Raw genomic sequence first — 15491 nt, forward strand, 5'->3', positions numbered from 1 at the left:
GCTAGGAGGCCAGGGCCTGCGCAGCGGCTTTGGGGAGCCCCTCGTGGCCTCCCCACTCCCACCTTTTGCCCCCAAACTCTGTCTTGAAACCCAGCTGTTGCTGTGGGTCTGCGGAACCCAGCCCGCCTCCTTTCAGCTTGCTGTCCCTTCCCTGGGTGCTTAAAACCAAACAATTGATGCAGCTTCTGTGGGGAAACAGCCTGCCCGTTCCTCAGAAAGCAAAACCAACGACCTCGTGACCCAGCAATTCCACTCCTGGGTACATGCCCCGAAGAATGGAAAATAGGGACTCAAAGAAAACTTGTGTGCACGTGTTCAGAGCAGCGTTATTCACAACAGCCAAAAGGTGGAAACAACCCAAATGTCCATCAGTGATGAAGGGATAAACAGAATGTGATCTCGCATTACAATGGAATATTATTTGGCCATCATAAAAAGGAAGGAAGTTCATGATACAATGAGGATGAACTTTGAGGAGGTTATACTAAGGGAAAGAAGCCAGGCACAAAAGGTCACATGTTGTATGATTCCATCTGTATGAAATGTCCAGTGGCTGCCAGGGGCTAGGGGAGTGACTGCTAAGGGGTAGGGGTTGCCTTCGGGGGTGGTGAGTGCCTTGGAACTTGATAGAGGTGGTGGTTGACCGACATTGGCAATGTACTCAATGCCGCAGAACGGTAAAATGGTTAACTTTCTGCAACGTGAATTTCACCTCCTTAAACGAATAAACAATCACACCGATGACACCCAGGGGAAGAGAGAAACAGCCCCCCAGTCCCTGCAGGGTGCTGGGAGATTAATTACTAGGCACCCTCAGGGGACCGCTCTGAGGATACAATGTTGCAATAAAGCACCCGAGCCTAGCACACAGTAGGTGCTCAATTCCCATCAGCTCCTGTTTCCTCCTCTGAGTGCACCCAGTCTTGCAGAAACAATAACACCAGTCATCCCCACGTGTGTGCAGCCTTTCTCCCCTCGGAGAGGGGAGAAAGGTGTCTTATACCCCATGTCATGGGTGTGAAAACTGGGTCTCAGAGAGGCAGAATGTCCCCAAAAAGGTCACACACGGGCTGTGGCCGCAGTCAGGACCCGGTGGGCTTGGCTGCCGGCCTGCCCAGCCTACTTCGCAGCCTGCCTGGTCCAGGCACCCTGGGGTGGAGGGAGCCGGGGGTCTACAAGTGATGGAAAAGCCTCAGTTGTCTGGGAGTTGGGGTCTGCTGTTTGGGGGCAGCTGTGGACAGTCACAGGCTGGTGGCTGTCAAATCCACGAAGGGTCTGTGCGTCTGATTCGGAGGCACAGAGAGGCGCGGTTCTTGTATTCCACGGGACTGTTGATTCATGGAACTTGTGATGCCGTGGTTCTTGCGATCCCGTTCCTGCAGATTCGAGGCTGGGGGGCGCGGGTGTGTGTGCCTTTTCGAGCTGGAATCCTGTGTGCAGGTCAGTGGAACATGGTGCCTGAGGGCAGGGCTCTGTGCTCTGTTCCTTGGCGGGCAGAGCTTGGCACGAGGTGGGCTCCTGGAACACGTCTGCTGGCCGAGGGACTGAGTGGGGAGAGTGGCAGGGGCGGGGTGGCGGGAGTCTGCCAAGGTGTCTCACCTCCTCAGCATCCTCTCCCCCCCTACAGAGCGCTGTCATCCGTCGTGGCCCTGGGAGCCAACATCATCTGCAACAAGATTCCTGGCTTGGCCCCGCGGCAGCGTGCCATCTGCCAGAGCCGGCCCGATGCCATCATTGTGATTGGGGAGGGGGCGCAGATGGGCATCAACGAGTGCCAGTACCAGTTCCGCTTCGGACGCTGGAACTGCTCCGCCCTCGGCGAGAAGACTGTCTTCGGGCAAGAGCTCCGAGTAGGTAAGGGCGCCTCCGGGCTTGCGGGGACCCCGCCTTCGGGGCTTTGGGTGCCTGGGGGCCAGGCCACCCACTGAAGGCCAGGCCAGGTGGCCCACGCTCGCTTTTCTACACCTGCTGGCTGATTTCTTTGCTGTAACAGCACTTCTCTGGGTGTGGCCTGCTGGAGGCCTAGGACCCCAGGGAGACCCGGACCCGGACCTGGCCTGGCCCTCTGGGACACTGCCGCGTCTGGAACGAGGGAGGTGTCGACAGGGGCCAGCCCGTGTGAATGGACGAGGGCCCTTGCTCTGGGCTGTCAGGCTGGGGGACACTGTCCTGTGTGGACGTGAGCGGGCAGGTTGGTGGCGCAGTGGTTAGAGGCACGCCGTGCTGATGCACGGCAGCTGGGTGGCCCTAGGCACGAGGCTTTGTCTCTCCATGTCTCTGTGTCTGTGTCTGGAAATGGGGTAAGTCATGGTTCCTGCAGGGGGTGGTTGGGGGGCTTGATGCGAAAGGTGGCGGCCCACAGGAAGCGCTGTATGATTGTAGCTGGGATTCTGAGAGTGGAAGGGACTCTGGCCAGAGGGAACAGCAGGGCGCAGCAGTGTGACAGGTGGGGGCAGGGAGGAGTCCGGCTGGAGGGAGGGCAGGGTTGTGCGGGGGGGGGGGGGGACGGGGGAGAGGGGTGGCCTCCGATTCCGTGGGCAGTGGCACATCCAGATTTCTGTGGGCTGAGCCCCGCTGCGCTTTGCACAGTCCCTGGGCCACACGGCCCCGGGGGAGGCTCCCGTGTGCCCATTTTACAGGGAAGGAGACTGAGGAGTGAAAGGGAGAAGTGGGACTTGCGGAGCCTGACCTGATTTGGAGCCGCTGTGTGACCTTGGGTCTTGCCCTTGGGGCTTCGGGGCCTCAGTTTCCTCGTTTGTAACCTGAGCTCTGAGCGAGCAGGCCCTTGTCTGGGTCCCCAGCACCTCTCCCAGTGCCTGTGTGCAGTAGGTACTTAGTAAACAGCTGTTGAACGAGTGAGGGTGGGGATGGTGAGACACCTGCCACCCCCCACCCCCAGGCCATTGTGAGGGTCAGAGGGCAGGGAGTGATAAGGGGACACAGTGCCGGGCATGCAGGGCTGCCCTGTTATCCCAGACCCCAACCTGCGGGCACAGGTGAGCCTCCAAACGTGTGATCACAACAGGTCCTTCCGTTCCCAGAGGGCCAAGGAGCCTGGGCCTTTGGAGCGGAGTCACAGCTGGCGGGACGGAGGCCAGAGCTGAGCTCTGCAGGGCTTGGAACGCCTGCGTGGGGCTGGGGGAGGCACAGGGGAAAGCCCCCAGGGGCTCCTTTGGGTGAGCAGCCTGTGGGTGGCACCTGGCACGGGGGGTAGCACCGCCCCTCCCGAGGGCCGCGCCACCCAAGTGCAGCTTCTGCCCTCCAGGTGCCAGCGGAGAGGGTGGGACTGCCTGCCCCGTCCCCCGCAGCTGGGAGGGCATGGGCACCAGTGCCCGCTTCATGCCAGGTGCCCACCTGCCTGCCTGGCACTGCCCGTCCCCTTCCCACCCACCCCGCCCCCCAGGACCCTGGGCTCCGATGCAGCTGTGACCATCCCCACGGCACAGCTGAGGATACTGAGGCCAGGGGACTTGTGCGGTAGCCAGTGGCCACACGGGGGAGCTGGGTTCAGATCCCCTTTCTGGTAGCCCTCCCTGCCTCCCTGTGCAAAGGGGGACGGGCAGTGGACATGGTCCTGTGGCCTGAGGACAGGTGGGAACTTGCCCTTCATTTAGGACCTCAAGACATAGGCGGTGAGGGAGACCTGGCCACTCTGATCCTCTCGTCAGGGTCAGGCCCCAGGCGGGGAGTTCACCAATAGCACCAATAGTAAATGCCGGGCTCCTATGCACCCTCCAAAGCCCAGAGGATTGGCGTAGGCCCCCCTGCCAGCGACCGGCCCCCGCGTAGGGACCCACATCACTTTCCCTGAGAGCAGCCCCTGGTGCTGTAAGGATCTTGGCTTGCAGCTCACAGCTGTTCCTTCTTGGAGTCTAGCCCTCTGCCCACAGAGAGGGGTGCCTACAGCCAAGGACGGGCTGATGCAGAGGGTATAAAGTCCCCTTGTGCAGGTGGCGCTGCTCTGTGACATTCTTCACGCCCTGAGCTCCCCTTGGGATCAGGCATCTCAGGCTCTGCTTCTAGGGAGCCCACCTAGGACACCCCCTCTCACTTTCATGAGCATTTCAGAGGCAGAGTTTTTGGCAGAGATGTCCACACCCACTGTCCCCGTCCCTCATTTTCTCACTCCAGTCACCCCTGTGCCGGCCATTAGTGACCTTGGTGTGGCCGACTGACCCTCTTCCTTGGCTGGGCCCCAGCTCACCTGGGCTTCCTCTAGCCTCTGGTTGCTCCTTCCCAGCCCCGCCCCAATCAGCTCTCCCACCCCCCCCACCGGCGTCAAGACCGGCACGGCTGCCCCCTGTGGACCACTCGGCGCGGCTGACCCATGGGAGCCTCTGGTCAACACGTTCAGCATCTTGCTGCTGAAGTCTCCATCCTCAGCCTCCCCTGCTGGCCTGACCACCCAGTCGTCCAGCAGAAACCTGGGATTGTCCCCTCTGTCAATCCCCCCACTCTGCCCCATGGCCACTGCGGGCCTGCCTCCCTGGCCCTCCTCTGGCAGCTGTCAGTTCCTCCCTATGCCTCCTTCCCCATCCCGTCCATGCCATGTCACTCCCTTCCTCCAAAACCTTCAGTAGCTCCCTATTGCCCAGGATAAAGTTAGCTTCCTAGCTTGGAGTCTGAGTAGCCCCTGCCTCCCTCCATCCCTTCTGGAAACTAGAGCTTTGGCCATCGCTGAGCCTGCCGGGCCGCTTCCCTCCTGCAGCTTCTCACCCTGGGAGGCCCTTCCCCTCCGCCTGCTTATTCACAGCTGATTTCTCCGCTGGCCGCCAAGCCTTTTTTCACCCCTCCTGGCTCTCTGTCATCCACAGGGGGCCTGAAGCCACGCCCTGGCGCTTCCCCCTCAGGGGTCTGTCAGCCCCGGGCCAGCTCAGCACCTGCCTGAGGTTCCCTCTGCTCTCTGCCCCCCGGGGGGGTGGGCTTCCTAACACCCAGGCTGTCTCCCGACCAGCCGGAAGCCCCACCCCCTCCCCCGGCTCCTCGCTGCCCTCCGGGGAAGGCCCAGCTCTCAGCCAGGAGGGCCCTGGCTGCAGGCTGAGCTGGGCTGAGCCCTGCAGGCAGCAGGAGTCCCTCTGCGTGCTGTCATGGTGGTCTGAGCAGGCCCCTCGCTCCACCCAGGGCTCAGCTCCTGGGACTCACAAGCAGGAAGTCGGGCTGAGCAGCGAGGCCAGCCCATGTAAGAGGCATGCAGGTGCCCCGGGCATGGGATGGGAGCCGGGCCACGGGCTGGCAGGCAGCCACTCGAGCGGTGCCAATTAATGATTGGCCCTGAGAGGGGGGATGGCCTGGGTGGGTGGGACAGGCCCCCATCAGGCCCTGCCTGTGACCTTGGGCCACGCCTAAATCTTGAGAGCTGAAGGCAAACCCTTTAAAGGCGCAAATCGACGCCTGTGCGAAGTTCCAACTCCTTTTCCAGCACCTGGTGCTGTTGCTTGGATGCTTCCAGAGATGGGGAGCTTACTACTCCACATAAGAGAGATCTTTCTTATGATGACCCTGTGCCGGCTTTGCCCTGGGGCCCTGGGGGGCCAGTTGCTGTGCTTCCTCTGGGGAGTTGAGGCCCACCCTAATCCTCCCTCCACCAACGAGGTCTCCCCTCACGCCGGGCGGCCTCCACCCTCTGGCCACCGGAGCCCACCCAAGCCTATTTTCTCCCCTACAGAGCGAGGCTGGGCCACCCTGGCCCCTCCTACCCGTCTCTCCCGTTACCTGGAAATGAGCTTGTTGGGGTGGGGTATGTGAATGCGTCCCCAACTCAACTGTCTTTTCCCATGGGGTGCGGGAGGGGGACGGGGGAAAGCATGAGAGTCAGGGGTGAACCTCGTATTCCAGGGACACCCGTTAGAAACTCAGGGTCCCCAGGCAGGGCATTTCTAACAGGCGCCACAACGGAATGAGGACTGCTGTCGAGGGCTTCCTTGATGGGGTGATGTGTCCGTTGAGACCCGAGGGAGGATCAGAGTGACCCAGACCAGCCTGAAGGTGAGAGCAGGGAAGGGGGCTCCAGGTGGAGGGAACAGCATGTACCAAAGTCCAGAGGCCGGAAGAAAGTGGATGGTATTTTCCAGGAACTGTGGGAGCGCCTGGAGCAAACGGGACGGTGGGGAGACCGGAGGCGGCAGGAGGGGTCACGGCTGGAGGGCTGTGGGCTGAGGCATGAGCGCTGTGAAGGCCAGGAAGGCACAGGTGGGTCTGAGCACAGAGGGCCTTCTGCCACCCACCGCCCCATCTCTGCCTGAGCCCAGCCCCTTGGGACCCACTGGCACGGGCATGGGGGCTGCAGCTGCGCGCACTCGGGCCCCCGCCCACCCCGAGCTGCCATGGAACACTGAGTCCCGCCCATCACGAGCCGCTCGGACATGACCAGGCATAGGGGCCACCCCTAATCCTGCCTCACGTGGCGCCCGTTTGTTTTGTGGGTGAGATTTGCGTTGGGAGCAAGCCCTGAGCCTCCTGGCTGCCTGCAGTAGGGGCTCAGCAAAGGCCATCCGTTCCTGGACACTCTGAGGGAGCAGAGTGGCCTACCTCTGAGTGTCTGAAAGGCGAGGGTCTGGGGGCTTCAAGTCGGCCACTGGCTGGGGCCTTGAAGGAGAAAGGGCAGCTCCCAGGCCCTGTGCACCTACCGCATGCCCGGCCCCCTGCCCGGGGCTTGCACACCAGGCTCAGGGAGGTCCGACACGAGTCCCCAGGAGGGACGAAGCCTGCACTGTCCACTCTGGGGGCACAGGCCACCACGGGCAGGAGAGCGTGCGAGCTGCGGTGTGCCATTGAGTGTGAGACACATGACAGGTTTCAAAGACTTGGAGAGAAAAGAAGCAAGAAAAATAGCTCTTTCGTGATCTTTTCACATTAAGATGTAGAAATGGTAATATTTGGATATATTGGCTAAATAAAATGTGTTACCAAGTTTAAGCTCACCTAATTATCTTCACTTCCTTTATGTGGCAACTAGAAAAGTTAAAATGACCTGTGTGGCTTGTGTGAGACCTCTGCTGGCGGCACTGCTCTCAGAGGGGTCAGGAGTTGCCCGGAGTCACCCTGGTCAGGGGCAGAGCAGACATTCGAACCCAGGTCTGACTGCCTTCTCCCAGGACGCCGTCCTCCAGCTCGGCTGAGGGCAGACCATCTGCTTCCGGGGGCGGCGCAGGGGCGTGAGGGTGGTTCCCTTTGGCAGCACCTGTAACTGCTCAGCCTGCAAGCGCTGAGTGCCTGCTGCCTGTCAGGCCAGGGGCAGGGCGCCGGCAGTGGAGCGAAGGCCACCCAGCCCTGCGCTCGGAGCCTTGCACCCGGGATGCCCTGGGTGAGCCGATGGGGCTGGACTGGGAGGCCTGCCGGGCCCCGGCCTTGCACCGGGCACGCCCTCTCGGCCCACAGGCCCCAGCTCTGAGGGACACACAGCTTTGTCCTGTCTGTCCTGGTCACTCCCTACCCCCACCCCCATCCCGGGGGCCCAGCATGAGGCAGCAGAACAGACATTGTCCAGGCTCGAGGCCCGGGGTCCAGGCGGGCAGGACGCTAGGGAGAATTGGGGCCTCGAATGTCAGAATCAGAAAGACTTTCCTGGAGGCAGGGCTCCCCGAGCCCACTCCTGGTTCAGGGTGTGATGAGCCTTGGTCGCTTGGGTGGCCCCGGCTCTGGGCCCCTGCACCGGAAGGCCAACTTGCTCCCGGGAGCAGCGGTTCCTGAGACGCCCAGGCTCTGGACCCGCCGGTGGTGAGCAGCTGGGGGCTCAGGCTGGGCCGTGGTCGATCCCTCCACGTGACTCCTCTAGGTCCGCCTGGAGCTCATCCAGGATGGGAATTTTCCACCTTCACTGGCAGGGCCCGGACAGACAGGACAGGCTGTGGGGGGGCGGATGGGGTCTGGGAGGGGAGAGGGCGCTGCCGCGGTCCCACTGTGTGACCCTGGGCACGGCCTCCCATTCTCCGGGCCCCCGTCTACCCACCCACACCAGGGCTGAGGCTGGGGCCCCGACGCCACCAGGACTTGGGGGGGCGTCTCTCCTCAGAATAGGGGCAGGAAGACCCTCTGCTTCCTTGGCACGCACATCTGCCCAGGGCTCCACAGACGAGGGGTCCAGGATGCCGGGGTCTGGTCCACCGAGCAGGACACAGATCCCAGGTGGGCGGGCCTCCACCCCCGGCCTCCAGGGGCAAGACCTGGCCCAGACCTCGGTCCGTCTCCACCTGGGACCCCTCCTGCCGCCACTGTGGGAGCACCATTCCCCCGAGGCCGCCGCGGCCGGCCCTTGCACAAACATCACTCGCTCCTGGTTCCCCTGTCCGCACAGCATAGATGGGGAGACTGAGGCCCACGGAAGCCTGTCTTGGCCAAGGTCACACGCCAGTGAGAACTAGAGATCTGAACCCACGGTTCAGCCCTGTGCCCCGGCGGGGTCCGGGTGCCAGCTGGTGGAGACAGGGGGCAGCTGCGGGGGGGCGGGAAGGGGCTCTGGTTCCATCGCGTCCCCCCTCACAGGCAGCGGCTGATTTTGCCGCAGGCCCGACGAAGGAGGGTGTGGTCTGAGGAAGGCTGCCCGGGGCTGACCTCCCTAAGGAGACAGGCCGCAGAAGAGGCCTTGCCAGCCTCCCCAGAGCCACGGGGCAGGGGTGGAAGCTTCTGGAAGGCCAGCCCAGCTGGGGACGCAGACCCCCCGGCCCTGGCTGCCCCTCGCCGCGTGGCCCTGGGCCAGGCCCCCCGGGCCCAGCCGGAGCACGACCCCCCTGGAGGGCCGCTGCGGCTGTGAGGGCCCCGCCGGGTCAGAACAAAGGCCGCGGGCGCGGGTGTGCCGGCGTGTTCGGACCTGGCACGACTGTTTCCAGTGCTCTGTTTATGACAACGGCAGGGAAGAGCTTAGCGTGGAGACACTGACTCAGCCGGGGACGAGCCGGGGCGGCGGCTGGGACGGGGCTGGAGAGAGCCAGGGGGACAGAGGGCCGTAGAGAGAGAGGCAGAAACTGAGAGGGAAGGACAGACAGAGACCTACAGCAAGAGGGACACAGAGAGGGCAACACACACGCACATGCACGGGCACACGCACGTGCACACACACAGCGCCAGCGCAGGCCTTCGCCTGTCCCAGGCCTAGGGTCCAGGCTGCCCTGCGATGGGTGATAAAGGCAGCCTCCGCGCCCTGAGCACTTCCTCACCCACGCGGCGCTGGACCCCACGAGGTGGGTGATGTTATCACCTCCCTTTAGCAGGTACAGAAACAGGCACCGGGGTGCAAGGCATCCTCTCCAGCCTCACTCAGCAGAGCGTGGATCGCACCCGGTGGTGGTCCAGGCCGGGCCCCCCACACCGCCAGAATCCTAGGTCAGGATGGCAGGGGCCTGGTGGGGCGGGGCCTCTGGGCTTCTGACCCTTCAAGTGCACAAATGGGGATTGGGGGCCTGGTGGGCCTCGAGGCATCTCTAGGCTCCCCTGCCTCCCCCCACCCACAGCCTCTCCACCTCGCCCGTGTGTGCTGGGATGCAGCTCGGGCAGGGGGTGCGTGCCCAGGCCCCATGACTGAGCCAAGGCTGGGACACGGGCACTGCGCTGCCCCGCTGGGGGACCCCGGGAGCTGCTGGTGTGGCCTAGGGTGTCTCCTGGCCTCCCTGGCCTCCATCTCTCCACCTGTAAACTGTGGGCAGGGGGAGGTATTCTCCCACCCCTTCTAAGCTCCTGGGAGCCTGAGGGCTGAATGGGGTGGTGGTGGAGGGTCTCAGAGGAGTGGGGGAGCTTACCAGCTGGCACTGTCCCACTGGCCGGGCCAAGGACTCAGGAAGCCCACCCTGTCCCATGTCCAATGTCGGTCACAGCAGCACCCTCCAGGGGCTTTCCATGTTCATAGAATAAAATCTAATATCGTCCCCACGGGCTCCCAAAGTCACCATGGAGTGGCTGTCTCTTCTGCATCAAACCATACACACATGGCTCCCTCCCTCCCTGTGACCTTAGCATTGCTGTTCCCTCTGCCTGAACACTGTTCCCTGCGCCTTTGCATGGGTCATTCCTCTTGTCATATAGGACTCACCTTCGGCATCCTTCTTGAGAGGGGCCCGCACTGGGCATCCTCCACACAAGTCCCTCCCTACAGCCACCCGCCCTGCTGTCCCGTCCGTGGTTCTGACCGAGGCCCTCTGCCTGCACTCCCTGTGAACCCTCCCAAGCCCGCTGGTCCCCTGGGCTGTGATGTGTTAGTCTTGTCCCGCTGTATGCTTAGCCGTGGGCTTGGGGATGGCTAGGGGCTGAGGGCCTCCTCCCTAGGGCCCTGGGGTTGGCCAGGAGGGCAGGCCATGCTTGGTGCTGGGATGGTAGCAGAGGAGTGAGGGAGGGAAGGGTGAGAGATGGAGTAGGGTGCCCGGGCGTGACACATGCAAGCCTGGGTCTCAGGCCTGGTCAGTGAGGGGGCAGACAGACTGTATGGTTTCCCTGTTCTGGTGGGTGTGGGGGGAGTGGTCCGAGCATGGACTCTGGGGTCCTGGGTCAGATCCCAGCTCTGTGGTCAGCCTGCCGTGAGGCCTTGGGCCAGTCACCCGCCTCCTTTGAGCCAAGCATGCTCACTGTGAGGTGGGGCCCCTGTGAGAGTTTAAATCGAGTAGGACAGGTTGTATGCAATGCCCTAAAACCATCAGATGCTGTCTGTTTTTAGAACAGCTTCACTGAGATATAACTCATATAGTATATATAACTCATATAGTATATATAACTCATATAGTACACAATTCAAGCATTTAAAGTGTACTGTTCACTGGTTTTTACTCACAGGTTGTGCAGCCATCACCATAGTCAATTTTAGAACATTTTCATCGCTGCAAAAAGAAACCCTTAGCCATCATCCTCCAATCCCCCTCGCCCTTGGCAACACTCATCTGCTTCCTATCTCTGTGGATTTACCCATGCTGGACGTTTCATATCAATGGAGTCATACACCATGTGGCTCTTGTGTCCGGCATCTTTCACTGAGCATCACGTTTTCAAGGTTCCTCCATGTCGTAGCCGGTGTCAGTACTCCGTTCCTTTATATGGCTGAAGAGTGTTTCATTGTGTGGAGAGACCACAGTTTCTTTATCCATTCGTCCGCTGATGGACATTTGGGTTGTTTCCTCCTTTGGCTATCGCGAATCAGGCTGCTATGAGTATTCACATACAAGTTGTCGTGTGGACACGTGTTCATTTCTCTTGGGTACATAGCTAGGAGAGGAATTGCTGGGTTAAATATTAATAGTAACTCTGTATTTAACATTTTGAGGAACCTCCAAATGGTTTCCATAGCGGCTGCACCATTTTCCATTCCCACCAGCGGTGCACGAAGGTTCTGATTTCTCCACGTCCTCGTCAGCACTTGTTAGTGTCTCTCTTTGTATTTTAGCCATCCTAGTGGGTGTGACGTGCTGTCTCATCGTGGCTTTGATCTGCATTTCCTTGATGGCTAATGACGTTGAGCATCTTTTTTTGTGCTTAATGGACATTTTTTTTTTTTCTTTTTTTTGCGGTACGCGGGCCTCTCACCGCTGTGGCCTCTCCCATTGCGGAGCACAGGCTCCGGACGCGCAGGCTCAGCGGCCATGGCTCACGGGCCCAGCCGCTCCGCGGCATGTGGGATCCTCCCGGACCGGGACACGAACCCGTGTCCCCTGCATCGGCAGGCGGACTCTCAACCACTGCGCCACCAGGGAAGCCCTAATGGACATTTTTATACCTTCTTTGGAGAAATGTCTATTCGGGTCCTTTGCCCATTTTAAACTGGGTTGTTTGCCTTTTTATTACTGAATTGTAGAAAATGCTGTGTTTTTTCAAAGAGGGGCAAGTACAGGTTGGCAGAGAGGCAGGGTTTGACAGATCTGAGCTGCGTTGGCCACGAGCACAGGAACACACACGGGAGCACACACTTGCTCACGCTTGTAGGAACTGCATTTGTACAAACGTAAGTCCAGGCATATGCCCAGGGACACGGGCATGGGGACACATGCAGAGGTACACATGCATGGATGCCTAAACCTGTGTACACCCACGGAGAGCCCATGTGTGGTGTGTCCCACACGTGTGGGCGTGAAGCTCACGTCAGCAACCCTCTGTGTGCTGGGGCCAGGCCTGCCCACCCGGGACCACACGTGGGTCCCCTGACGTGGTGACTTGGCCATATAGAGCAGTCATCCTTATTTTGCAAAGTGGGGACATCGAGGCATAGAAAGGCCCCTTGATTGGTCCAAGGTCACCCAACTGGCCAATTTTAGGGTCTGGACTTAAACTCGAGGTCTCAGACTCTGAGCCCCTTCTCTGGGGCTTTGACCTCACCTCAGTCATTCTGGAATGTCAGGTCTGGGCTCCCCGACTTCCTGAGCCACTGTGTGACCTTGGGCAGCATGCTGCCCCTCTCTGGGCCTCAGACTCCTTGTCTGAGGAGTTGCACTGAGTGGCTCGCACTGGATGGTCCCTGAGGCCCTCCCAGCCTCTAGGTGCCGGGTCCCCAGCTCCCCTTCTCAGAAGGATGCAAGTGCTTTTCTCACCCTGCCTCCCCAGGCCCGCAGTTAATCGGGTCATTATGAGCTCAATTAGGGCTTTTTGTGGCTTTCTAAAGATAGTGTGCCAGGCCCCTACGGATGCTAGGAAGTGGCAGGTGGCTTTGAGGAGACACTGAGGAGGGTGTGTGTGCCTGGGGCCTGGGGAGGGCCGGCACAGCCCCCAGCTCTGCCCTGGGGGGGTAAGGGGACCTCTGTTCTGCCCAGGCCCCCGCATGACCCAGGAGCCACATTTGTCCCCTCCAGTAACTGCTCACAGAGATCTGCCTGGTCCCCAGCGTCCTCATCGGGGTCAGGGTGAGGGGACAGCCGGGTGGGCTAGGCCCTACTGACCCAGGAAGACCCTCTTTCCCTGGGAGTCAGGTCTGGCCGGCACGGAGCGGGGCAGTGGGGGTGCGGTTAAGTTTGAATAACCAAGAGCAAAGGGAGAGCAGAGCTGGCTGGCCCCTGAGCGGCCGGCGCCTCAGTTTATCCATGGGGCAGTGGTCTCTGAGGGCGTGGCTGTTGTGGGTTCATCCGGAATAGGCATGGAGGCGGCAGCTGGGCAGGCGGACTGGGAGGAGGCTGTGGACAGCACAGAGAGGGGCCTGGGCCTGTCCTGGGGCCCCTGCACTGTACCTGGGCTTCCCTGGCCCGCTCAGTATTTGGTGATGCTGAGGGCGATGCCCATTTGTGCTGTTTGCTCTTAGAGCTGCTCCTGGGGCCGTAGGGCGAATGGGGCGCAGGCTCAGAGAGGGTTTGTGACTTGCCTGGGGCCGCTGTGAGAATGCAAGTCCAAGGCTTTCTTGCCTGCTCCTCCCCGAGTCTCCCCGTACCTCCCTCTCTGCTTTCCCGAAACCTCGGGCCGGGGCCCCGCGTGGCTAATGGAGCCCACCTTGACCTGTCAGGTGCCAGACGCAGACTGCAGAGCCCTGTTGCTGGCTCTGGTGTCTGGGGGTACAGATCCACGCTGGGGTGGCTCTGGATCCCAAGAGGGGCCCCCGGGCCTCCCAAGTCTGAAGCGTACCCCCAGGACAGCTGCTGGCCCCAAACAGACCATCCTCGCTGCCTTCCCCCAACTCCCCACCCTCATCACCAGACAGAGCTGGAGCAGCCGCTGTGCTCAGACGGCCATTACTGCTACTGCCTGGAGCAAATCACTTCCCGCCTTTGAGGCTCGGTGTTCCCCCCTGCGAGATGGGTCTCATCAAGAGGCTCTGTTCCGTGGGTGGTCGTGGAGATAAAAGGAGGTGATGGGGCTTCCCTGGTGGCGCAGTGGTTGAGAGTCCGCCTGCCGATGCAGGGGACACGGGTTCGTGCCCCGGTCCGGGAAGATCCCACATGCCGCGGAGCGGCTGGGCCCGTGAGCCATGGCCGCTGAGCCTGCGCGTCCGGAGCCTGTGCTCCGCAACGGGAGAGGCCACAGCAGTGAGAGGCCCGCGTACCGCAAAAAAAAAAAAAAAAAAAGAAGGTGATGAATGTAGTGCGTCCAGCCCCAGCCCTGCTCACATGAAGACTCGGAATGATGCTGCAGGGTGGGCGTACCTGGAAGAATCAGACATGGATCTGACCCACCACCCCTGCAGCCCGCGGGCACCTGGCAGGGGCCCCGAGGAGGGCCCTCACCCCAATGGGGCTTCCGGGAGCAGGGGGCCTCCCAGCTGCGTCCAGAGCCTGGGTGAGCTGCAGGCACGTGGGCGCGCAGGCAGGGTTCCCAGCAAGGAGGGGGCCCGCGTCCCCCAGCGCGGGCCGCAGGGAGCCAGGCTGCTCCTGTTCCAGAGCAGTGGCGTGCACCGGCTGCTGCGCTTGACCAGGTGGGGCTTGATGGCGTGGTGGGCGGGACGGCTGGGCTCGAGGGCATCTCTGAAGCTTGGGGAGCCATCGATGTTTGCTGGCCCTGGGGCACGGGTTCAAGGGGCTTCTTTCTTTTTTGTTTTTTTTGCGGTACGCGGGCCTCTCACTGTTGTGGCCTCTCCCGTTGCAGAGCACAGGCTCCGGACACACAGGCTCAGTGGCCATGGCTCACGGGCCCAGCCGCCCCGCGGCATGTGGGATCTTCCCAGACCGGGGCACGAACCCGCGTCCCCTGCATCGGCAGGCGGACTCTCAACCACTGCGCCACCAGAGAAGCCCAAGGGACTTCTTTCTAAATCTACACACTGGCTCCTTCTCACCCTGGAGGACGTGCAGGCGACATGCCAGGGATTCCAAGCCAGCCCCTGTGGTGATGGGGGAGGGGCCCGTCTCATCCCTCCACGTCAGGCACACTGTGACCTGGGGCCAGTAACGAAGCCCTCTGAGTCTGCAGCCACGTCTGTGAAATGGGGCCACGGGGCTGTCGTGAGCATTAAATAAGATGTATGTGCAGAGTGCGGGCACGTGGGAACCCCTCCGTCCAGGACCCCACCTCATTCTCCTCGGTTCTCCCTAGACTGCAGCGCTCTCACTGCTTGCCTCCCCTTTGTCTCCATGGTGAGATGAGAGGGTTTGGCTCATTAAAAGCAAATAAAAAAGGAATTAGTGGGAGCGGCAGCCCGGTGAGTAACTGATGAGTAACCGGGTCTGAGCTGAGCAGGGCAGAAACCAGGCGGGAGCAGAAAGCCTGGGAGAGGGTTCTGTGAAATGCCCGCCAAACACATAGGCACGGCATGGGCGCCTGCTGGCCTGCTTGGGGGCGTTAGGTCGGAGGACGTGGGAGTCCCCCATCTGGCTGCCGATGGGGAGGGAGAGCGTTTGGGGAAGAAGAGGGTCACGGGCAGGGCTTCCGAGGGCAGGCCGCACCGTGCTCGCCTAGGCAGGGCTTGGTTGTGGCACTTTTAACGCCGTTGGCCTGGCCTCTTGGTGTGATTACACAACTGGTGGAGATTTCTAACCCCTTGCTGGGCGACTAGCTTGTGACACGCCCACTCTGAGGCTAGCTCTACCTCCCCAGAGCTCCCCGCCGGCGTTCCCCTGCCACTAGTGCCCCGCCACCACCGCACGCCTGGGGTCCACAGATCGTCC

The 15491-nt window shown here is 61.4% G+C and overlaps 1 protein-coding gene and 1 long non-coding RNA gene across 9 annotated transcripts in view; both read left to right on the forward strand.

Moving 5' to 3' along the window:
• Nucleotides 1-15491, forward strand: part of WNT7B (Wnt family member 7B) — a 103406-nt gene that overhangs the window by 25330 nt on the left and 62585 nt on the right. For 5 of the 8 annotated variants that reach the window (XM_073788066.1, XM_073788067.1, XM_033865844.2 and 2 more), the window contains exon 2: nt 1628-1850. The exons of 1 other annotated variant lie outside the window; for it this stretch is intronic. In XM_073788066.1, coding sequence (XP_073644167.1) covers nt 1628-1850 — 223 coding nt within the window. Of the gene's footprint in view, nt 1-1627; nt 1855-15491 lie in introns of those variants that run through there. 2 more of the 8 variants (XM_033865845.2, XM_073788072.1) reach the window with 2 other exon arrangements.
• LOC117314141 (uncharacterized) lies at nt 2530-6920 on the forward strand. Its single transcript, XR_004528792.1, has 2 exons — nt 2530-5985; nt 6072-6920. It is a non-coding gene; the product is annotated as an uncharacterized lncRNA (long non-coding RNA).

This window comes from Tursiops truncatus, chromosome 11 (assembly GCF_011762595.2).
Source record: "Tursiops truncatus isolate mTurTru1 chromosome 11, mTurTru1.mat.Y, whole genome shotgun sequence".
NCBI lineage: Eukaryota > Metazoa > Chordata > Mammalia > Artiodactyla > Delphinidae > Tursiops > Tursiops truncatus.